This window comes from Rhipicephalus microplus, chromosome X, assembly GCF_043290135.1.
Source record: "Rhipicephalus microplus isolate Deutch F79 chromosome X, USDA_Rmic, whole genome shotgun sequence".
NCBI lineage: Eukaryota > Metazoa > Arthropoda > Arachnida > Ixodida > Ixodidae > Rhipicephalus > Rhipicephalus microplus.
The window spans coordinates 145122878-145146350 of record NC_134710.1 but is presented as its reverse complement, the minus strand read 5'-3'; the positions used below and the strand labels follow the sequence as shown (position 1 = coordinate 145146350).

General features: G+C 45.7%; 1 protein-coding gene across 15 annotated transcripts in view; it reads left to right on the top strand.

The window, feature by feature from the left end:
- Positions 1-23473, top strand: part of LOC119177004 (uncharacterized) — a 282220-nt gene that overhangs the window by 216311 nt on the left and 42436 nt on the right. For all 15 annotated transcript variants that reach the window (XM_075877943.1, XM_037428340.2, XM_075877938.1 and 12 more), the window contains 5 exons: positions 6985-7134; positions 10550-10639; positions 10728-10796; positions 13425-13511; positions 21716-21892. In XM_075877943.1, coding sequence (XP_075734058.1) covers positions 6985-7134; positions 10550-10639; positions 10728-10796; positions 13425-13511; positions 21716-21892 — 573 coding nt within the window. The remainder of the gene's footprint in view (positions 1-6984; positions 7135-10549; positions 10640-10727; positions 10797-13424; positions 13512-21715; positions 21893-23473) is intronic.

The window sequence follows — 23473 nt, the reverse complement described above, 5'->3', positions numbered from 1 at the left end:
GCTTAAAATCTGTAGAATCGCATGTATGCATTAAGAAACAAGGAAGGCAAGGTATCAGACAATATGAATAAGATAATGTGAGGTTGCGGAGGAGTTCTACAGAGATCTGTACAGCAGCCGGGATAACCAGGATGATATCGTGAGAAGCAGTCATAGCCCAGAAGAATCCGACATCTCACCAGTAACAACAGGGGAAGTAAAGAAAGTCCTAGAGGGAATGGAAAGAGGCAGACATGCTAGTGAGGATAAGGAAACATCGGACTTGTTGAAAAAGGTGGAGAGATTGTGTTTAAAAAACTGGCCACCACGTATACAAAGTGGCTTTTAACGGGGAGGGTACCAGAATCTTTGAAGAATGCCAGCATCTTAATCCATGACAAAGGGGACGTCAAAGACTTCGAAAGTTATAGGCTGATCAGCTTACTGTCCGTTGTCTACAAGCTATTGACAAAAATAATAGCTAATAAAATTAGGATGACATTAGAGTTCACTCAGCCAAAGGACCAAGCAGGATTTCATGCAGGCTATTCAATAATAGACCATGTTCATAGTATTAGTCAGGTTATAGAGAAACGCGCAGAATACAGCCAACCCCTATACATAGCTTTCATAGATTACAAGAAGGCACTTGATTTGGTCGAGATATCAGCAGTGATGCAGGCACTCTAGAGTCAAGGCTTTGACGAAGCTTATTAAACATACTGGAAGAAATCTATAGCGTTCCACAGCCATCATAGTCCTCTATAAAGAAAGTGGTAGAATCCCAACAAAGAAGGGTGTAAGGCAGAGAGACGTGATCTCTCCAATGCTATTCACCATGTGTTTGCTGGAGTGGAGGTTTTCAAGGCCTTAGGTTAAGAAGAGTTAGGGAGAGTATTTTACTAACTTGCAATTCGCGGATGACATTGCATTTAACTCAGGGGACAAATCACAGCTCATGATTACTGAACTGGACACTGAAAGCAGAAGAGTAGGTCTGAAAATTAACATGCATAATATTAAAGCGAAGTGTAACAGTCTTGGTAGAGAACAGTGCTTTGCAATAGGTGGCGAGACACCGGACGTTGTGAAGAAATAGAACAGCCAATAACCATGGAGTCGAACCATAAGAGCGAATTAACTGTAAGAATAAGGATGGGATTGAGCACATTCAGCAAGCATCCTCAAGTCATGAATGGTAGTCTACCTCTGTTTCTCAAGAGGGAAGTATGTAAGAGCTGCATCTTACTGGTACGTACCTACAGAGCAGAAACCTGGAGACTTACAAAGAGGGTTCAACTTAAATTGAGGACGACACAGCAAGTGATGGAGAGGAAAATGATAGGTGTGTGTAGAGACGGGAAGAGAGCGGAGAGGGCCAGGAAACAAATTTGGGTTAAGGATATCATAGTTGTAATCAAGAAGAAGAAATGAACATGAGCCGGGAACGTGGCGCGTAGGCAGGATAACCGCTAGTCTTAAAGGATGACTTACTGGATTCCAAGGGAAAGCAAACTTGAAAGAGGGAGGCAGAAAATTAGGTGGGCCGATGAGATTAAGAAGCTTTCAGGTGGCAGCAGAAAGCACAGGGCCGGGTCGATTGGCGAAACATGGGAGAGGCCTTTTCCGTTGATCACTTGAGGGAAGTAAAAGAGTGCGTTTGCTTATTGCTAGTTGTCTGTATGCAGGGTTGGAAGTGCTGGGCTTAAATGGTAATTGGCGTGTGCAACGCCAAATTTAATCGAGTTTTATCATTGACCGAGCAGCACATGTGGGCTTTCACAAAGACGCAACCGCGGCCATATCAAATGAGTATGGTCACGCCGTACAGTCGGCGTCCGATTTCCCAAACACTCAAAGGACTGCAAAAACGTCCAGAAAATTGGGCGGTCCGGAAAAACGAATCTAAGTGAAAATACACTTATAATACGTATTTTTCGCTGACTGAGAGGGTCGCTGCTGGAGTTCAGGGTTTTTATTGCAATTCACTAAATGCATTGTTTTGGACGCTCTGAAAAGAGCTTGAGAAAAGAAGAAATAGCAGGAAAAAAATCCAATGTGGTCGGCACTATCGCATTTGTAAACGCTTAGGAAAAAAAAAGTCTGTTATTTTCCTTGACACAGCGTTTCAGTTGCCTGCGATGATGACTGCCTCAATTTCAGTTAATCGTCATGCAGTCGCTGTACACCGATGACAGTGTCAGTGCTCGCATCAACTCCGAGCTTGTTGGCTGTGTACACGCTGCTTCTTTGATCTCTGTGTCGTAGGATCCTCCGTAACATGATGTATGATTTCGTCATCGGTCAATTCCACTCACAGCTCGAGGTCTTTGACAGCTTCGGCGAAGCCCTCAAGGATTATTTTGGCTGGAATTGAAACATTGGCAACGTGCAGATCGTCGAAAGCAACGTCCGCGGGTGGAAGTTCGTCGCACGTGCTGTCTACTGCCGGCGAGGCGGCCAGCTTGGCTCGCATGGTGAAAACAGTTCCAGAGGGTCTGTTGCGTAACATTCTTCCACGAGTCTGCAAGCATGTTAACGAGACAGACCATAAGTCAACAATGTAGCTTTTCTCGATGTCGAAGCACAGGCTGCACTGCATCATAACAGCAATAACAGCACCATGTGGCCTAGGCTATGGCGGGCAATGGTTTGGCGTGCGCTGGATTGCGGCATTTTCGGTTTCGATGGCACGGCTGCCGCGACGTTATAGGTTCTAGGGTCCAGACAACCAAAATGGCGGCATCGATAGTGACATGTCTGCAGTTCGAATAAAAAGTCCGGAAAATCAGATGGCGAAAGCTATAAACGTCTGGAGTTTTAGACATTGACTCTATGAGGAACTTGGCGGTGCCACAGATGAGTCCAGGAAATCAGGCACGTATGGAATTTCGGCTGTCTCGGACATCGGACATTGACTGTACTTCGGTTCATCCATTAATCTTGCACCACGTGAACAGAATCCATGAATCTTATTAAGGTGGCGTTTATGTGCATTACTTATTATGCAACATTACATATGTTCTAACAGCAAAGCTGTTAGTCAAATTATCAAGACTGCGGTTGTGCTGCAAAAAGCTCACCGTACTGTTGCCGAGCAACCGCCGAGCATCGCACGGGCTCTGCGATGGAGACCGTTGAACCATATAAACTAAAAATAAAAAATAAGAATCACTTGCACTGGTGAACTCATGGCCACAATGGCAACAAATTGTAATGTTGTAATCATAATAAATGTCACAAGCACTCCTTTATATTTTTGTTACCCCACTATTACGCATGTAATGCTACCTTGTGCAAACCTCTCCTGAATGTCTATGAACCATCTAGATCATCTTTGAACCTTCCGATGACATTACGTACACAACGCTTATATTAGAGTTTGTTCTAAAAATTTATGTGGAGTGTGTTCCGAAACTTGTGCGGCCGCTAGCAATAACGCTGTAATCTCGATGGCACAAGTATAAAAGCCTATGTATTTCACTGCCTGGCAGATTATCGATTGCCAACACTGTTTGCTGCTATCAGTCTACATCGTGTATTGCTTGGAGAGTGACGTTCCATATTCCTGGCACAGGTTTGCCCAAATAAAGAGCTCACTCATGAAAACAGGGGTTGCTGCTTTCATCAACACCGCAACCCCATGCCAATATGAAGGATGACATCCAACTCTTTTGGGTCCGACATTGCGACATTCTACAAAACGCTGGTGTTAGAGAATAAGTATGGCCGCTACAGGGAGAAATGCTCTTATCGCACAATCTCTTCCCGTAGGCGTATAAAGTAATGAATGGCCGCTAAACTTGGCAGGCAGACGACAAAGCGAGCGTTCCCTCAGCCACTTTTATGTTGTCTGTTTTTTTTTTGTTTTTTTTTCCCCCGCTGTTTGGTTGTGCCATCAAGATAAGGAAGCTTCTAGCGGCGAGAGGACAAACGTGTTTGTCATCTCGCCGATCGCCCAAGTTTTGTCGAATGGCGATCGCGGTCTAGGCACCTCCGAAGGGCCAACTGATTTGAACGTCGGCAGCTCATCAGTCAGAAACGCACAGATTGGTGGTCCGACGTTCGTAATCGGCGGAAGCTCGGCATTGTGGCTTTTACCGGGGCACGAAGACGCCACATGTCGCATCTCTGCACAGACCCGAAGGACAGCGGTGCTCCGTAGAGTTATCAGCCACGCTGCGCCCAGCACATAGAAACAGCAGGGCGTCTTGGCGCTGCTCCTTATCTCCACAAAATGAGGCGGCTGCCTTTCTTCCGTTCTGGCGGCCGTGGCAAAAAGGTGGCTCGCTAGACGCAACAGTTGCCAGCCTGACAATTAGTTGCTTTTGCATTAATTGCTTCGCCCTTCTGCTGAAACTGTCGTTTATAACTTAATGTCAGCGTTCAGAAAAGAAAAAAATAGGATGGCATTAACAGTTTTCAAAAAAAAAAAATTGGAGGGGCTGTCCAGGTTCCAAAACAGGCTGGCAAAGGCAGGTGCACAGGACTACTCATCAGGCGCATGCGCATATTCTCGTTCATTTGGCCGCTGTGCTTGGCACTTATCGACTCGGTAGTTGACGCTCGTGCGTTCAGGTTAAAAAAAAAAAAAAGGTGGCAGTACATAATAATAAAAAAGTCACAGTTGCACCACAAGGGCGAAGCAGTGAAGGCGTTAGTAGCAAATTGAAGTGGTATATGAAGTGAGACTGGCAGATAACTTAATAAGATCCGATGTCGTGTAACTGTACAGAACGCTAGTGTACGAGATTGTGGCCACTTCAAGGGCAGTACATTGAAGTATATGTGAGCCGCCCGCTAATAGGTGCCGAGTTAGTGTTCATGCCAGCGACCATTATCACGCCCTTAGAAGCAAAGGTCATGGTTTTTAGTTGAGTGGACCCCCCCCGCCCCCCTGCTTTTTTTTTTCATTCTCTTGCAAGACGGGCAGAGTGTCTCCGAGGCGGGGAATGTTATCGCACGCGCCATGTCAGTGACGAAGATGGACCAGATAGTTTGGTCTGCTTTATGCACGTTTGTCGACCCCACTCGCACACTTTTACCCATGTTTGGAACATACAATGCGCAGGGTATGTTACCGTATTTACTCGCTTAATCCTCGCACTCGCATAATTCTCGCACCCTCCACATCGCCCAACAAAAATACTTCTTTTTTTTCCTCAAGTAATTATCGCACCCCCAAAAACTGCCGCAATAATGTCGTCTGCTCGTTCCAGCCACTGATGACAATAGTGCGCGTCTTCTGGCGCCATCTCTTAAGCATCAATCGTACTATTACTGCACGGAGATTTGATTCACTCCAAGCCAAGCCAAAGTGGCAAGTGCGCGTTGCGGCGTGTTTTGTATGTTGTGTTGGTAATCTTGTCACGTTATGGGGTGATACTGAAGCTACACGGCTGCTTTCAAGTTGAAAGTGATAGATCATGCACTAAGCGACAACTGGGGCGCCGGTAGGCCCTTCGGAGTCTACGAGTTTTGTGTTCGCTAGTGGTGACGGCAGCTGAAAGCCACCAAGACGCGTTAGGCCTGCCGTGTGCCTAAAACTGGAATTGATCGTAAACTTTATTTCTTCAGAAGGAAACTGTGGACGATTCTATTAAATAGCCATCAGCCCAATACTGACGTCCTACGCTTACCTTTTGAGGGCTCCTGTTGCGGGACGAATGGTACCGCTACGGCCACAACCACAAGCTTTGCGTATGGTATTCTAATTCTCGACTATTTGCTTGCACTTTTAGTGTCTCAAATAAATCTTGCCTTGTTTTGAACCAGTGCTTTTAATGTTGAGGTAAGTTTTAATTAGTACTTGTCAAAGCTTGCTCTTAGTTGCTGGTGTGAGAATCCCGATTTGCAGCCCCTTCGTTTTGTTTTTCGCACTGTACGTTTTCGTGGAAAGCTTTCCCCGCGTAATTCTCGCACCCCCCATCTTTGCATCGGTTTTCCCCAAAAAAAAAGTGCGAGGATTATGCAAGTAAATACGGTATCAATTTGATTTGCAATTTACACGGCACATGACGGCAACAGCAAAAACCCATTTAGAGTGACCATATAGTTTCTATTGCAATGTTAAGGCTATTGCACAATTCAGCTCAGTGTTCGAAAACTGCAGCATGGAAGAAATGTTGATTTACAAGTGTTGTGAACGGGCTACTTCTGCTTTCAACGTTCTTACGCCTCAAAACTTGCTTGAAAAGGCCCTTCTGGCTGCTCCAAAAATGTCTGTGTTTAGAAAACGTGGTTAACGATTTAGAGTACTCGTTACTCTATTAGGGGAGAGCAAAACGCAATCTTGTGGGCCTCACATTTCATGAGGCCGCGTTGACAAAAATTACAATGGCAGCACACCGCCCCGCTCACTGTTGACACAGGGAGCATCTGTCTTTCTGGCTGCTCCAAGCCTGCTACAAAAAGCACTTTTTCCTGCTCCCAGGACGGCTTTTGAACTCGTGTACCTTGTTGTTCCACACCTGTGTAAGGTTTAATATGTATATCAATTTGAGGCAAGTCTGGTCGCTTGATCAGCAATGCTTAGTAAAAACCGCTAAAATTTTTATGTTGACCAGAAAGCAAAAGTTCTAAGTAACGGTGATGTGTGACCCGAGAAATCTGCTCCAAAACTAAATTTTGATGCCCCAAAATACACGTTTTGGTGCTTTAGAGCTGCTCCAAAACTCGCTTTTTGCTGTGCCAAAGCTGCTCCGAAACTGCATTATTCCTGTTCTCAAAGCTGCTCTAAAAGACTGAAGCCCGCCTCCACCCCTGTGTATGCCAATTTGACCATTTTTGTAAGTCACTGGCCTTTAGAGTTTCGGTCTGTAAAAATCTGGTTAGCAGCCAGAAAAATGCCATACCAAGAAAAGCTGTATAGATTTTCGAGTGTTTCTATATGTCTCCACCAGATTGGTTTTCTCTTACTGCTTCTCACTGGCCTAATTGAGGAATCACAACATGCATTTAATTATTTCATGATTATAAATGGTTGCTATGTTTCTCCCCTGCCAGAGGTAGCTATTCTCATAGCACTCGATCTGATCGACCACATGGCGGTGGCTCTGAAAGGGAACCACGCTGGAGGGAGCACCGCTTCCAAGTCGCCCCACCTCCAGCTTCAAATCGTTCACGACCTGATGAATGGCGAGATCCATGGAGGAGGTTAGTGCTACCCTTTGGTGAAACAAGTAAAACGTTGGAACAATAAACTACATAGAAAGGTCCCATTGCAGTGCTTTTTGGAGATTGTATTATAGGGACACTAAACATAAAGGCTAAGTTAATTCAGGCTGGCAAATTGTCCTTTGAAAACTATTTTCAATAGTTTTATGCCAAAACTTAAGCACCTTCGATGCGGTGTAACACAATTTAAAACTTTTGTTCTTTGGCTCCATGAGGTCAGTGAAACTTCTTGAAACCTTTTATGCTAGATCTGTGGCTTCTTTAAAAGAGCACGCTGCGATTCCTACGTTCGCTGTCCACTAAGGCACCACCGTACTCACGCCGTAGTCAATCTTCGGTCAGCCAGTCTCATTGTGGCGTCAGACTCATTACTACTTCAGGGGTGTAGTTAACCTCTATGCTACAAAAAGGGATGAGAATACGCAGATTTGCAGGTGCAGGAGATACCACTTTGGTCGCAATTGCATTAAGATCTGTGACTGCTCGGTCAGGTATGCATGACAATTACATTTTAGCATATTGCATACTAACGAAGTTTTGCTGTGGTAAAATAATTTGTCCAATAAATCATCAGCATCTGCACAAACCAAGAGAAGATCCGAGTTGTGTTGTCTACTATGTGCTGAAATAGAATACCAACATGCCCAAAGTTATGTACTGAATATAGAGTATTACTACCTAAATATAATACTGTGGAACCCCAATTATATGTTTTTCAGGGGCCCACTTATAAATATGCAAGAACCAGGAAATACAAGAAGCCGAGAAATACTAGAAAAAATTGAAAAATTGTTGTTGCAGTGAAAGGCATGCAATTTTGTTTCAGTGCCTGCGCATGAAAAAAAATGAATAAACTGCGGCATTGACTGGTGAATTTTTTTTTCACTGCTAACCAGAGCAAGGCGAGCTCCTGCGATTTTGTGTGCCTTTTGCTATAAACTTCAATGCCACTGTTAAAGGGACACTAAAGTCAAATAACAATTTACGTCATATTGAAAGCTCAATGTATGACAACATTTAAAATGACAGTATTATCAACAATAGTGCCCTACTTACCGAGATATTAAGGTAAATGCACAAGGAACACAAGCGCCACAGTAGGACATTTTCAAAATAATGCAGATGACATCAGACAGACCGCCTACAATTAATCACTAGTGATCGATCTAACTGCACTAAATAAAGCATCTGCAATCTCGAAGGTAATGGCGGGAAATTGATCAATGGCCGTTGTTGCTGCTGTGGCTCCCGCTGCTTTCGGTCTGCTGCTACTAGTGCAGTAAAGCATGGCAACGTTGTGCACGGCAACAGTGACGTGAGTCGGTCCGGTCAGTCCGCTTCTTGAGGCGAGTAGAAGTGTGCTAACCCCATGCGTACCTCTAAAACATGATTTTATTTCAAAATAGGCCCTTCCTTGGCACAAAAGTAACACTACGAGGTTTCTGGACCGCCATTTCAACAATAAACGTCGACTTAATAGTTGACTAGTATCTATTTAAGGGGGCAGACTGGTCTCTCTCAGTGGGCAGTCTTTTTGTTTATTTCTTCAATGATCTTGCTCAAACTGCACAGGATTAGGCAGTTTTTTTCTTCTGATTTCAAATATTTAATTAGTTTTCCTGTAACTCACCTTGTTCCTGAGATAACTTAATTTCACCCCCTATTGTTTAAGGCCACCATAGAAGAAAAATTGCTCAATTAAAACTGATATTTAAGATATGCCAACATAGACTGATGACTATACATTGAAAGTATGCAAGGGTTTTTTTTATTTGGGCCTTTCTAGGTTATTTTACAGCAAATAGAACTATCCATTTTCAAAAGAAGTTGCAATTGTGTTAAAATTTTGATGAGTAATAATTAAAAAGGCTTGTGCTCTAAATTGTGCTCCCATACTTGCATTCTGCACACATACAGGTTTCCATTGCAAAAATAATGATGTATCTGCCCTAGCTTCAGAGATATTGTGGCCTCAAAACTGAACAGTCATAAATTTACTTTTTTGAGAAAAAATGGGAAAAACTGAAAACGCACAGCTTTTTCAAAAAGCAACAATTATGTCGCACATGTTTTGCAATGCTCATAAAGGCGCTAATAAATTTATAGCAGAGCTTCTAACAAAAGTCCCGGCAAATTATAAAGAAGCCTTGAGGATTGTTCTTTTTTTTTTTTTTGCAGGTTCTGTGTGCTAACAGCACCAAGAATCTGGACAGTTAGAATAACATTACAAAAAAATTACCACTTCCTGGTGTGTGAAAATTTGCTCAAAGATAGAAAAATACTTGCAGAAACCAAATATGTCAATTTCAAAAAAATTAATTTTTTTGTCGCTTTTTGGTCCCAAAAACCACTCTGCCCCCTTAAGTATATCTACTGCCTTTATGGCAGGTAAAAACATTGGCTGTGGTACGTGGGCCAGTATTCTTGACTGACCATTCACGCCTATTCTTTCACTTCGTGACATTTGCTGGCTTTGATGCAAGTCCATGTCAGGATAACACTGGCAACCAAAGCCAGTCTCGGACGGCTTACTTTTGCTAACAGCACGCATAACCAATTTAGAAGCCAGGTGATGTGCTAGATGCCATGTTTTGATAGCAAATACAGATCTCTATGTTAATGGTTTTGCTGGTAGGAGCCAAAAACATGTCATTGGTAGCATCTACACCACATTATATGGCTGATCTCATAATTAAGAATGGCCAAGCTACTTGAGAAACCTAGAAGGCTGCTCACCATGGTCACGTAGACCTGCTCTGATGGCTAGTTTGGGATGTATCATATAGAAACCATCCTACTGTCGTGAAGGAATAGCAAGGTTTCCAATGCATAGGATCCTGTGAGTGCTATGCAGGCTCTGACCAACAACAGTGCAGCCGGAAAAATGATGCACTTGTAAAGTAATAGCATGGTTCTATTGTATCTACTTCTTGAATGTCCAATTATTCATTATTTCAAGGCTGAACTGTAATATTTAGCTTTGCCTACTGCCAAATGCGATGTCTAAACAAAATTTCATCGCAATATATCGTAGTGGTGCCAGAAAATTGTAGGTTCAGAACGGGGCAGTTTTGTCCTCTATGCAAGAAACTAAAGTTATGTTTGGCATTCTTTTAGAATGCATAGTGAACAGTGAAAATTATTAAGTTATTGAAAATTTGAATTTTTTAATGTCTTTTTGATTACTTTCATAGTTAATTGATGCCCCATGTGTATAGTGTAGGTGACCCTATCTAAGATAATAAAGCCAGTCTATGATAATAGTGTTCCTACTGAATCAAGGCAGCATCTCTAAATAAGCAGTGCACTTGTTCAGTAAGGACAATGTTTTTACCTATATAACTAATTTATTTTTGTTTTTCTCACTGCAAATTAATTTTTGCTGTCTCTGCAGGTCAAAGACTCCAAAAGGTCGAAGGAGTAGATCCAAAGGTCGTAATCGGAGGTCCTTTTCAAACTGTTCCTCCCGATCACGTTCATCCCGGTAAGTTTCACTTTCTGCTTTCTCACCTGTAACACACTATTGAGATCTCATTGGGCCCTCTATTTACCTGTCAACTTGAAACCTTCAGGTCATCAAGGACATCTGACAGTCGCTCTCGCAGCTCTTCTTCTCGAAGCTCTTACACCAGTTATGACAGGTGAGTTCATATTTATGTTATAGCTGTGCTGGTGAGTTTGAGAGCTTTCTGCAGTGTTTATTTATGCTAGTGTCATTAGGAGCAATAGCAGATACTTCATTTACTTGCCCAATTTTCTCACTTTTGTATATATTATTATTGCTTGTGTAATTTGGTAACGGGGTTTGCAAATTATGTGAAAATTTTATGACCTTCATGAGTAATATCTACTAAAGTAGGCTAAAACCACATACAGTCAAGCCCGCTTATAACGAACCTGAGCGTGATGTGGCATCCGTTCGCTGTATCCCGAAGTTCGTAGTAAATGAAACGCGGCTTTTAAAAAAAGTTGCGAGTGAAAACACAAACTTTTTGCCCCAAAAAGTCTGTGATGCACGTGTTTCGAATAGCAGAAGCGATAAGGGTGGTCTTGAGTTCATTTAAAAAGGCAGGGCGCTCGTTCACCGAGGCCCGTGGCATAAGCTGCATGAGGCACTAGCTCCCAAGTTTCGTCGTTCTCGCAATACGATTCCTCCAAATCATTCTCGCCACGTACTTCATTCACAATGCCCCAATCAGTGCACGGTTCCGCAGTGTCGGCATCATCATCGGCCGTAATTAAACCATCGCAACAGATGTCCCACCCGCTCTCCCATGTCGGAGTCGGCGACGCGCTGCCACAAATCGCCGCCGCAGTCGTCGTGTTCAAAAGCTTCAGGCTCGGCATCAGGCCCGACGTTGACAAAGTCGGCCTCGCGAAAATAGTTTCGCGCGCATGCAGCCGTCACCGCCGCCCACGAAATATTCACCATCTCCACAGCTGAATACCCGGATGCCTGAAGCGGAAAGTTGGCTGCCAGGTGGTCGACAGCTATGAGCAAGCGCTACGCAACGTGGCACCTAACGCGCGGATTACGCTCAAGCCAAACGGTCACACTTTTGACATTTTGTTGAGAGGCAGGAAATAAAAAGAAGCTTGTTAGTCCTCCCTGGTGCCATCCTGATCGCACACGCACACCAAGAGCGAGTAAGACGCACACAAGCGACACACATGTCAGAACGCGTGGAACAGCTCTGGACCCGTTTCCAGTCAGAAAGCGAAACTAATTCGAGCCAGCATGGCAGGCATGGCGGGCATGGCGGGCGACTGGTTGTTGTTGTGCGATTCTAGAAAGAGGAAGAAGGCAATTAATTTCTGTCAGCCCCTTGGGCGACACGGCGCAGTGCCTATAGACTGGTAGGTGTTCTCTGGCGTCGCGGAGCGGTGGAGATAGGCGAAGGGGTTGTTAACAAGAGAAGAGAGCAGACTTGCGAGAGAAGGGCAAGGAGTTGCGATAAAGAGAGAGGAGGATGTGGCAGGAGGGCAACCTTGACAACCAAAACACACGGGAAGGAGGCAGGTTGGGTAGCTTGCTTGAAAGGTCCGCGAAACTCGCACATAGAAGAACTTAGAAAGAGTGCATTGCCGTCTGAATCGGTGCGTGTGGTGGTGTTCGAAGAATCGGCAGCCGTGGTCAAAAAATCGTTTCGTTGCGCTGGCGGGTTTGTGTGGTCTCACGAACTTCGATATTTCACGATCCGTTTCGCGCAAATTAACAGCCGTTTTCGCACGCGCGCGGAAGGCATGCTGAGCTTAGTGTGAAGTGAGCGAGAACAAGTACTACACACGAAACGAATCGTGAATTATCAGAGTCGGTGGGGTAGCGTATGCGCGTGCACTAGACGCAGACTAATCGGATACAGTTGGTGGCCGACGATGTTGGCAAATGGTCTGGTCACTCCAGGCCGGCGACGCCAACGACAGTAGCAGCGATCAAAAACACGGGAGATGGCTGACCAGTCTTCGAAAGATCGGTGGCAGTGGGAAAACACGGGCCTCGTCTGGCGATGCGGGGTGCTCAGAGTAGCGGGCGACAAAGGACGGAGGGGTGAATAACAAAAAGTGGTCAGGGAGAGCGGCAACTAGAAGGGCGCGGAGCTAGGGTCGGCGTTTAACAATAAGAATGTATGGGCATCTCGCCGATGCCTCATCGGTGGTCGAAATTGGTTTTACGGCAATTCGGCAGACTGCCGACTCCGTTCGCTGCAACCGATCAGCGGCGCTCGAAGACGTTCCTTGTAAGTGCGATTTTGTGCCATAGAACCAATGTATATTTCCACGGTCACGCTGATATTGTTCGTTTTAAACGAAAGTTCCTTTTAAGTGGGGATGTTATATGTGGGCTCGACTGTAATTAATAGATGGTTTGTTAACCATTGAATTTTCGCTACTCGTATTTGGGAAAGTTAGAGAAGTTCGAGCTTCAAACAAGCGATTTGCTTAACTCCTTGTCCACAATTTAAACCTGGTAGAGTCCTGTGCTTTATTAATACGCAATTGTTGTATACAAATGTAGGGTCATGCTGCCAAATGTCTAGACTGCTTGGCACACAGTTGCATAACAGGGCAAAGGATCTTTAGCGTTTTCAAGGGCATCAAATGAGTTGCTTTGGCAGCTTTTGAAGCATATTGCTCAATCCTATTTGGCACGCTTTGTTATTCTTCAGCAGAAACATTGTGTCAAATGTTTTATTTTTCACTGTTTGCTATGCTCTTAGTAAGGAGGACTACCTCTTCCAATTTCACAGTTGCTTTGCTTTGTGGTGCAGCCGTTCCAGGTCCCGGTCACCTGCCCGTGCTGCTGCTTCAGCTGGAAGGCCACGTGGCAATCGGCCCCCATCAAAGGGACCACCCATGTAAGTTTAGCTCAGCTACATTGTGGTTCTTGATTCAGTAGCTTTAGAATACACTAACACAGGTAAAACATAGCATAGAGTGCTGTGCGGTCTTAATACCGCGCTTACATGATTATAAAAGACTTGTATGTAGGTCCACTTCCCCAAAATCACTCTTTAAAAAAAGCTTGAGGGTATTTTATAATACAAATTGATTTGAAGTCATCGCTGGACTGATAATTAGGCTTGTGTAAATACCATATTTACTTGCATAATGGGCACACTTTCTTAACATGAAAATGTGTTATGCCGGGGTTCACCACGGCTCTGCTGATGTACTCCCTACACGGAAGCGACGTTGAAAAATATATGCTTAGAAATTGCAGAGAAAAAAACCAGAACCACTACACCACAAATCCTGTGTTGTCGGGAATGTTAACGGCAAGGCATTTATATACGCCGTTAGGCAGTCCTCAGAGCTTCGAAACCTTTTCGTTACCAGTAGTGAGATGACGTGACATGCTCGCGTTGGGCACTCTCTAAAGGTAATCGCCTCCACAGAGCGGGGTCCTTCCTGCGCACATGCTTATCAAATTAGTAATTCAGGAGAGGATGAAGGGCACCACACGACCAAGTTTATAAAAGGCCCGCGTTGCTGACACCTGACACAGGAAAAATTTTGACAGTTGTTCGCACTTGTCCTGTGTATAGTTAACAGTAGTTAGATGACGTGACGTGCTCGCGTTGGGCACACTCTAAAGGTCATTGCCTCCACAGAGCGTGGTCCTTCCTGCGCACATGCTTATCAAATTAGCAATTCAGGAGAGGATGAAGGTCACCTCACCGCTACGTTTATAAAAGGCGCGCGTTGCTGACATCTGGCGCAGGAAAAATTGTGACAGTTGTTCGCACTTGTCCTGTGTATACTTGTCTGCTCGTTTCGGGCGTCTTTTTTTCTGTTTGAACAGCGCACTTTAAGTGCTAAGCTGGGAGAGTTGTTCCGCGCTTGTCCTGTGTATCCCAATGTGTGCATGCTCTCTGCTTGAGGTATGTGCTGGAAGTTTCGAGCTACTTACTGTTTTTAACGTGACTTTGAAATTTGTTACTGTTGCTGAAACGATGCAATATAAACTCTCAACTGCCTCTGTAAAGACAGTGTTTCATTTTCATGTTATAATGATTCCTATATAGGTGGATCAGCCACGTTTTTTTCCAGAAAGTGTGGCGCCACGCTCGGAGGGCGCCTAATACAGGAGGTAAAATTTCCGAAAATTTTATTTCTGACTACCCTATAGACCGCAGTGATAACCTGAGCCCAGGGTATCTACCAACCTGAAAAACCTAGAAAAGTCGGGGAATTTGGACCCTTCTGGAAAAGTTATGGAAAAGTCAGGGAATTTCTGAAAAACCTGGCCAGGTCATGGAAACTGACAGCATTTCTGTGCGACTGTCATAAAAATAAGCATTAACATTCATCAAAGCTTAAAAAGTCACTCTTTCAACTGCAGCTACAGTGAGCTGCTAGAAGGCGTAGGCAAAAAAAAAAGACAGTGCATAACTGTTGCTTCTTAGTGTAAACGTGAAAGGATACACAGACTCAAAGACAACAAAGTTTACTGACGTTTCAGCTGGTGATATGGGAGGGAGCCTTGTTCACAATAGAAGCCATAAGGAAAGCACCGCGTACTTAAGTACGCCTAAATACGTGATGTAAGTTGCGAGAGTGCATTGTCAGGAGTGTCCCATCACTCCTGTTCAGCATATGTACAGTCGTTTGTATCTGGATTCCAGGTGTAGGCATGATGCAAGCTTTTTTTCGGAGCATTTTATAGTCGTACAGTGGAACTTCAATTATACATCCCCTGGTTTTGCGACGACCTGCCTTTTACAACGAATCGGTTTGGTCCCGGCAAAATTCCCATAGAAACAATATATTAAAAACCTTGGTTATACGATGCAATTTTACGCCGACACCGCATCTTATGATGACTTTCAGATTCTGTCGGAAAGAAAAAACCACCTTGACTCGAATCACATGTCGACTAAATATTCACGAGTGCAAAATATGAACTTGTGTACCCCAAGGAGGACTACAGAAAAAGTACCGTAATTACTCGAATCTAACGCACACCTTTTTTCCGGTTAAGCGAGTTCATAAATCGCATGCGCGTTAGAATCGAGTACGAACAAAAAAATTACGGTCAATCTATTGCCATTGGCAAATCCAAAATGGCCGCCCCCTACGTGCGTCGGCATGGCGCGTCGGCCATTTCTGCCTATGTGTTTCCCATGTGCGGCACTTCGTATATGTGCTGAGGAGTTCGTCATCTAGTAGTGCATTAGCATCGACGGCTTGGAAGGGCCGACTCCAAAAACTCGAGTGCACCACGATGCCGCTTTTAAAAGAAAAGTCATCGCGTGTGCAGAAACGGACGAAAATTGGGCCGCATGGCGGTCGTTTGGAGTTCCCGAAACGTGCGTGCGGGACCGGCGGAAACAAAAGCAGAAGATTGTCGACAGGAAAGATTCACGCAAAGGCTTCAGTGGACCACAGCAGGGTCGGTTTCCGCAAATTAAAGAGCTGCTCGGCGAGTATGTGCTTAAGCAGCGAGCGGCACTGCGGCCCGTGACGACAGAACTGCTCCAAGTACGGGCTATGCAAATAGTCTTAGAAAAAGGTCTAATGCGGAGCCAGTTTAAAGCGAGCAGGTGCTGGCTAACTAACTTTATGAAGAGGAAAGGCTTTTCCCTTCGAAGGGGAACATGCATATGCGAAAAGTTTTGCGGAGGAGTATGATGAAAAGCTTTACAGTTTTCAGAGGTTCGTCCTAAACTTGCGGCGCAACAACGGCTACCTGCTTGGGCAAATCGGGAATGCCGATCAGACGCCTCTTTACTTCGACATGCCTGGCACCACAACCGTCGAGAAGAAGGGGGTGAAGCAAGTTCGCGTGCTGACATCGGTCCACGGTAAAACTACAGTGACGGCAATGCTCTGTTACACGTCAGATGGGCACAAGCTTCGCCCGTACCTCATACTTAAATGGAAGACGCGCCCGAAAGGAGTCGTTTTCTCGAGTGGTGTGATCGTGCGGGCCAGCGAGAAAAATGGGTGCGCGTTGCAATCGATGTCTTGCTTTTTTTTTTTCCGCGGTGGAAATCGGGTGCGCATTACAATCGAGGGCACGGTAGAATCGACTAAATACGGTAGTCATCTTCATCGAATGGAAAATTTATTCTCCCGGAAGTTTATGCACTTCTACATACGCCTCAATCGCGTCCATACGTATCTGGGTTCGTTACCTAGTCAAGCTCTATCCACATAGGGTAGGTTCAGCTGACCAAAAAGCTGATATTTTCACATTTTGGGTCCGTGGAAACATTTCCTGGTCGACATATGGCCCATCTCCTGTGCCAGTCACTGGTTTGCGCACGCATAAGGGCACAACGCAGCTGCTTTCGCCGTGCAAAATTACTTTCACTTGACATCAACGTTCATAACAACTGCGAGACACCACTAGATGCACTTCACGAGGCGACAAATTACATCGCGCACAGCTCAGTCGTGCACGAATGCATCGTACATAAACTCATTGTCTGTCGCCATTATGCGATAGCGATGACATTGCGCCTGACTCTTCTGATGCGAGGCTTAGGCAACATGGCTTCGGTTTCATTTTCACACATAGGCAATTTTCTGACTCTATTTATCGGAAGAAAGATGCGCATTAGATTTCATTATTTTTAAGACTGAGAATAGAGATTCGCTTGGACCTCCTTCAACTGATTATTGCTGTGATTAGCTACCACAGGGAAAATAATTTAATCTCTCATTGCAGAGGCAGAAGCTCGTGCTGTGGGCTTATTCAGGCAGTCTGTACCCTTTTTTCGGGCAAGGCGGAGTGTCACAGTCTATAATCTTAGTTTCTAGATTATACGACGCCCGGGTTATACGACGATCTTGCGGGGTCCCTTAAAAGTTGTATAATCAGGGTTCTACTGTGCCTCTTCGAAAATCCAGCATTGGCTGTGGTGTCTGCACCCCCACTGCGCATGCTCGCGTCCCGTGCCAACTGTCGCTCCCCCCCCCCCCCCTTCTCTCTCTCACCTCACAAGGCCGACGCAGGCAGAGTTGGCTAGCAAAAACCGACTGCTTGCTCTGCACAACCATTCACTAACCACTCCGTATATGTAGACACTGTATCGGGTGTTCGGAATTCAGTCAAGGGCGTCTTTACTTGGCTTTCACATGACTTGTTACTTTGCTTGACTCGAGTAGATGCGATGGAAGCAACAATACTGTAAACCAGTAGTGGGGCACAACTCAACATCAGTGTCCCACCACTCATTGAAGGCAACGTTTCTTCTTCATTTAATAAATATGAACATAAAGACAAAATAACAATTAAACATTCCCAAACGTTACCCAATTACGCAACGTTTTCCGCGATACCCCCACCATTCCGTGACGCATTTACTCGAGTCCTTCCAGTGGTCGATGCGGGTTTTTCTTTGTCCAGAACACACTCGTTTTACAAGTCTATTTGGTGGTCAGTAGATTCCACGTGTTCAGCGAGGCCAGTCGAGGTGACGCGTCGTTTCGTGGCGTCATATTTGTGTTGTGTAATTCTTTTCTTGAAATCGCCAGTTTCACCGATGTACAGTCGAGCCCACAAACAGTCAACTGCCGATTTCTCAGACCCTCTAGGGAGCGAAAAACCGTCCGAAAATTCGGGCAGTCTGAAAAAATTAATGCAAGCAAAAAAAAAACGCATTATTTTACTGATAATTTTCAATGCAAGCAAAAAAAAACACACCATTTTGCTAATATTTCTCAATGCTAGCAAAAAACGCACCATTTCATTCATATTTCTCGGATCAAGAGGGTCAAGGTCAAAGTACCAGACTTTCGGAACTCTGCCAAAGCATTAGTGGGGTGGCTCTCAAAAGAGCTGTTAAAAAAAAATGCATGCAGCCGACAGCGGGTGCCGTCAGGGCAGCCGGTGTTAGAGCTGCAGTGGCTTGAAAAACTTGTTGATCCTTGTTTTAACGGCGTTCCACTTGCATGTGATCACATTCGCCTCGATCTGAGCAAGGGTCATGTCATCATTGTACACCGATGACAGCGTCATCAATGCTTGCATCAATTCGGTGGTCGTAAGTGGCGCAGGCGTTGGTTCCTCATTTTCGACATCGGAGTCGTCTGAATTCGCCATTACCTGACTCACTATTTGGTCGTCGGTTAGCTCTGCGCAGAAGTCGAGCTCGTTGTCAGCGTCGATGAACCGCTCAAAAGTTATTTCCCTGGGCATGGAAGCACCAGCAGAGCGGCGGTCGTTGATAATATAGTCCATGAGAGGGCACAAGTCAGTCACGCTGTCGTTTTCTTCAGGCAAGTCTGCTGCCTCTGTGTCGAGTACGAAGCCCGCGTGGAGAAAGCAGTTGCGAAGCATGTCTTGTGTTACTGCCTGCTTTGCGTCCGCAAGCATTCCGCGCTTCGATGCCATCGGCGAAGACGACGAAGGCGAAGTGGGCGCCATCGCAGGCAAGCGAAATCCTCACGATGTGAACAAAGGAGTTTGCTGAAGAGCGTTGAAGCACCTAGGCTTAGCGTTGCAGAGCACACTTCACACGATCGCACAACCACGCACTAGGCTAGCCAAACACCATGTGGGCTGCGTAAACAAAACGGCCGACAGCAGGCGACGGTGCCTCAGGCACTCCGGAGGTGGCGCTGGTAAACATTCAAGATAGCCAGCGTGGCCAGACCAAATCGGTGTGTGACGGTTAGTTCTAGTTCGAAGTGGTGAAACTCTTCGCGAAAGCGCTGCGCGGGAAGCCAAAGTGGCACGCACGAGCACAAGCGCTAAAGCGAAAGGAACTTTATTGGCGCAAAAAAATTTTCGGGTGGATAGTTTCGATTGTCAGTGAAGCACCCTTGCACGATTAACACGGCCAGTGTTGGGAATCTCGGAGGTCGTGTGTGTTTCTCCGCTAACGATCAACGAGTCCAAGCAACAGATGCCGCCACAGTAGACCGGCGCGCTCATTTATGCGATCGTAATCGTGTGTGATGCAGTTGTGGTGGTTTCCACTGGAGGTCAGTGGCGGTTTCCCACCTTCCGTTCCGTCAAAAAGTCCGGCAAATTGGACTCCGGGAGGTTCAAGCGTCCGAAATTTCAGACTTCCTTATACATTGATTCTATGGGGCTCGTGGCAGGGCTGCGAAGATGTCCGAATCATCGAGCATGTCTGAAAATTCGAGTGTGCGAAAAATCGGCAGTTGACTGTATAACGGCCCTACTTAAGGCGAACTTTTGCTTAAAACGAACAATGTCCGCATGACCGTGGAAAGTATACATTGCTTCAATGACACAGAATTGCACTTACAACAAACGTCGCCGAGCGCCGCCGATTGATTACAGCGAACGGAGTCGGCGCTCTGTCGACTTCCCGGGAAACTACTTTCGACCACTAATCAGGTATCGGTGAGGTATCGGCTAGTCTGAGCACCCCGCATCACCAGACGCGGCCCGTGTTTTCACACTGCCACCGATCTTTCGAAGACCGGTCGGCCATCTCTCCTGTTTTTAATTGTTGGTACTGTGTTTGCGTTGCCGGCCTAGAGTGACCTGACCATTTGCCAACATCGTCTGTATCGGATCTTCTGCGTCTTGTTTTATCGTATCGTTCTAGTGCACGCGCGTATACTACCCCACCCACTCGGATCATTCGCAATTTGTTTCGTGTTTAGGACCTGTTCTTGCTCACTTTGCACTCTGCTCAGCATGCACTCCGCACGTGTGCGGAAGCGTAAAAACAGCCGTTGATTTGTGGGGAACGAATCGCGAAATATGGAAGTCGGTGAGGCTACGCAAACTCACCGGCGCAGCAAAACAATTCTTTGACCACGGCCGGTGATTCTTTGAACACTGCCACGCCCACCGATCCAAGCGGCCGTGCTTGGACCTCACTGCGCGCAGGCCCTTTTTCAAGTTTTTCTACGCGCGCGTTTCGCGGACCTTTCAAGCAAGCTACCCAACCTTCCTCCTTCCTGCGTGTTTTGGATTTCAAGGTCGCTTTTCCGCCGTATTCCCTCTCTTCACTCTATCGCAACTCCTTGCCCTTCTCTCGCAAATATGCTGTCCTCTCTGGCATGTGTGTCGCGTGTGCGCGTCTTGCTCGCTCTCGGTGTGTGTGTGTGGTCAGGATGGTGGGCGGGTGGCCTTGCATGCTTTTTTCTGCTGCTCAACAAAACGTCAAAAGTGTGACCGCTTAGCTTGGGCCTAAATCTGCGCATTAGGTGCCGCCTCGTGGAGCACTTGCCCATAGCTGTTGACCACCTGGCAGCCAACTTGCCGCTTTGGGCGTCCTGGTATTCAGCTGTGGAGATTGTGAATATTTCGTTGGCGGCGGTGACGGCTAGATGCGCGCGAAACTGTTTTCGCGAATTTTCGGGCCCCTTCGAGTTCAAATTATCAAGATTCGACTGTACAAATTCAGTGAATCATACTAGCAAAAAACGCAGCACTTTATTGAGAGGCGATAAAAGCAGGAAAGTTTAAAAAGACATCATGGACTTTTTTTGCAACAAGTAGTAGTGGATCCCAATATTAGCTTTCATTAATTCGAACTTCTTTTAATTTGAACAAATTTTCGTGCCCCTTTGAGTTCGAATTATCGAGATTCGACTGTACAAATTCAGTGAATCATACTAGCAAAAACCACAGCACTTTATTGAGAGGCGGTGAAGTGAAAGCAGGAAAGTTTAAAAGGACATCATGGACTTTTTTCGCAACAAGAAGTAGTGGATTCCAATAGAGTTCTTGTTCATTTTCATGATCAGCTTTATCTTGTTTTTGGTTCATACAAATTCAGGATGATACGAATATTTTGCGCGCCCCCTTCGAATTTGTATCATCCAGATTCTACCGTACAGTGTTAAGAATAACCTTTATAACAAATTTTTGGACATAATGAACTTGTGGTCTTGTAAGATGCGACATTGTTAGTTTTAGTTTATATTGTTGTTTCACAACGGATGGCGTAGTGTATCTATTAATGGCACGGATTGTCTTAAAAGGGGCAATTCAGACCATCGATAGCGGCCTATAGATACCCTATGGGTGTAGTATGAAAAGAGTAAACAGCTTGCGTAAGAAGCCAAGTTAAGTTTCTTGTGGGTGACAGATATTCCAGATTTAAATGTTTCTTTGTGCCTGCAGCCAAGGGCCAGGCAAGCAGGGTGGTGGTGCAAGCGGTGGAACCAGTGGTGGCACAGGTGGTGCAAAATCTCCTATACTGGATCGTCGAAAACAGCACAATCCCTCACCTCCTCCTAGCACTACTCCCTTAAGTCCATCCCGCAAGTCCCGGAAGAAAGCACCCAGCCCTCCACAAAGGTAATTATTTTACTTACTGTGATGCACCAATTCTCAAACTGCTGAAAGTTTTGGATTTCAGCACACATATGTTGCTGTAACACCCATTACACATAATGAGCGTTGTTGGCATCATTTGGGCCACTGGCCGGCATGATTTGCATGATTTGCAGGAAATTTTAAAGGAGTACTGACACCAACTTTGAAAATTTTCGGATTTCTGCTGTAGGTAAAAGCACTGGTATCGAGGACCCAGGAAAGAGGATTCTGGTGCCTCGAAACACATCGAATATATTTTTAATATCGCTTTTTCTAAACCCACTTTCGGTTTCGATTTTGAAAGAGTGGCTTCACAGCGACGTATCAAGTCAGGCTGACGTATGCCTCAGTGACGTGGGGACTGAGACATTCGCAAAAAATCGTGACGTACCAATGTAGCTCCCATCATCTGCTGGAAACAGAGACGCTTGCGTGTTGGCTCTGATGCTGGATTTGCATCGCGATGTTGTGCTGAAGCAGCGTAGAGCGTGGGCACAGCTTTTAGCTCCAGATATCGCTTCTTTGGCAGCGCGATGCTGTACTCAAGAAGGTACCGATGGTTCCCGATCAGGTAGCAGTCGGGGCCGAAATGCAGCAAGCAAATCTGGCTTCGCCTAGCCAGCGTCCAATCACAGCTGCAATCGCAACACACAAAATCTACCCACACTTGTCTCACCGCTGGGTCATTCCGAAAACTGTGCATACTAACGTGACTTCTGGTCTTGGAATCACAGCCGTTGACGGCACAAGGAGTAGGTGGCGTCGTGAAACAGGGATTCGGTGATCGGGAAAGCAACGAAATCACACTCGCATCCTTTCCCATACAACAGAGGTATCTCGGCGCTTGATCACTGTCGATGTGACCACGAAGCGTGGCATCAAAATGGACAGCGCACAGCACAACTACAAATAACACCAGTCGGCGGTGCACCGCTAGACAGGCAGTCGAGAAGGTGCGCTGGTCGCGCTTTCTTCCATTTTATTTTACCCCAACACGCGCGCATTCACATGACGTGACAATTTTTTGTGCACCTGACTTAAAATGTCAAGCGCTGTGCCTGATGGTGAAGCTGCCTTGCAGGAACCGAACCGGGAGATGAAAACTTTAAAATAAATAAAATGTTTTATACGTGTTTCCCAGTTCCGGTGTGGGGAGAACGTTAACAGATCGCGGGCACCGAGAAACCTTGCTGTATTTTGCCAACACGCGCACTGTACAGCGGGTGTAGCGCTGTTGTTACCCTGCTGCACACTTTTATTTAGTGACAGCCGAAATGCACCTCCATCCGCTACCAGGACTGCTAGAGCATCGCGCAAAACACATTGTTTGCGGAAAGCTCTTCGGCGCCGCGTTAACCCAGCAGGCTACTCGCCAAATCTGTGCGGCAAGCGAATCAGCAGTCACGGTGTGCGCAGAGTGAACGAAGCGCTGCACGCAACTGGCTATGCAGGAAACAATTTGGCTCTTTGCGACTGTACCACATTTTAGAAAAAGAAAACTGCGTCAGTTTTTGCTTAGAAGCAGGCCGCGGAACAACTGTATCACGGACAGTCAATTGTGTC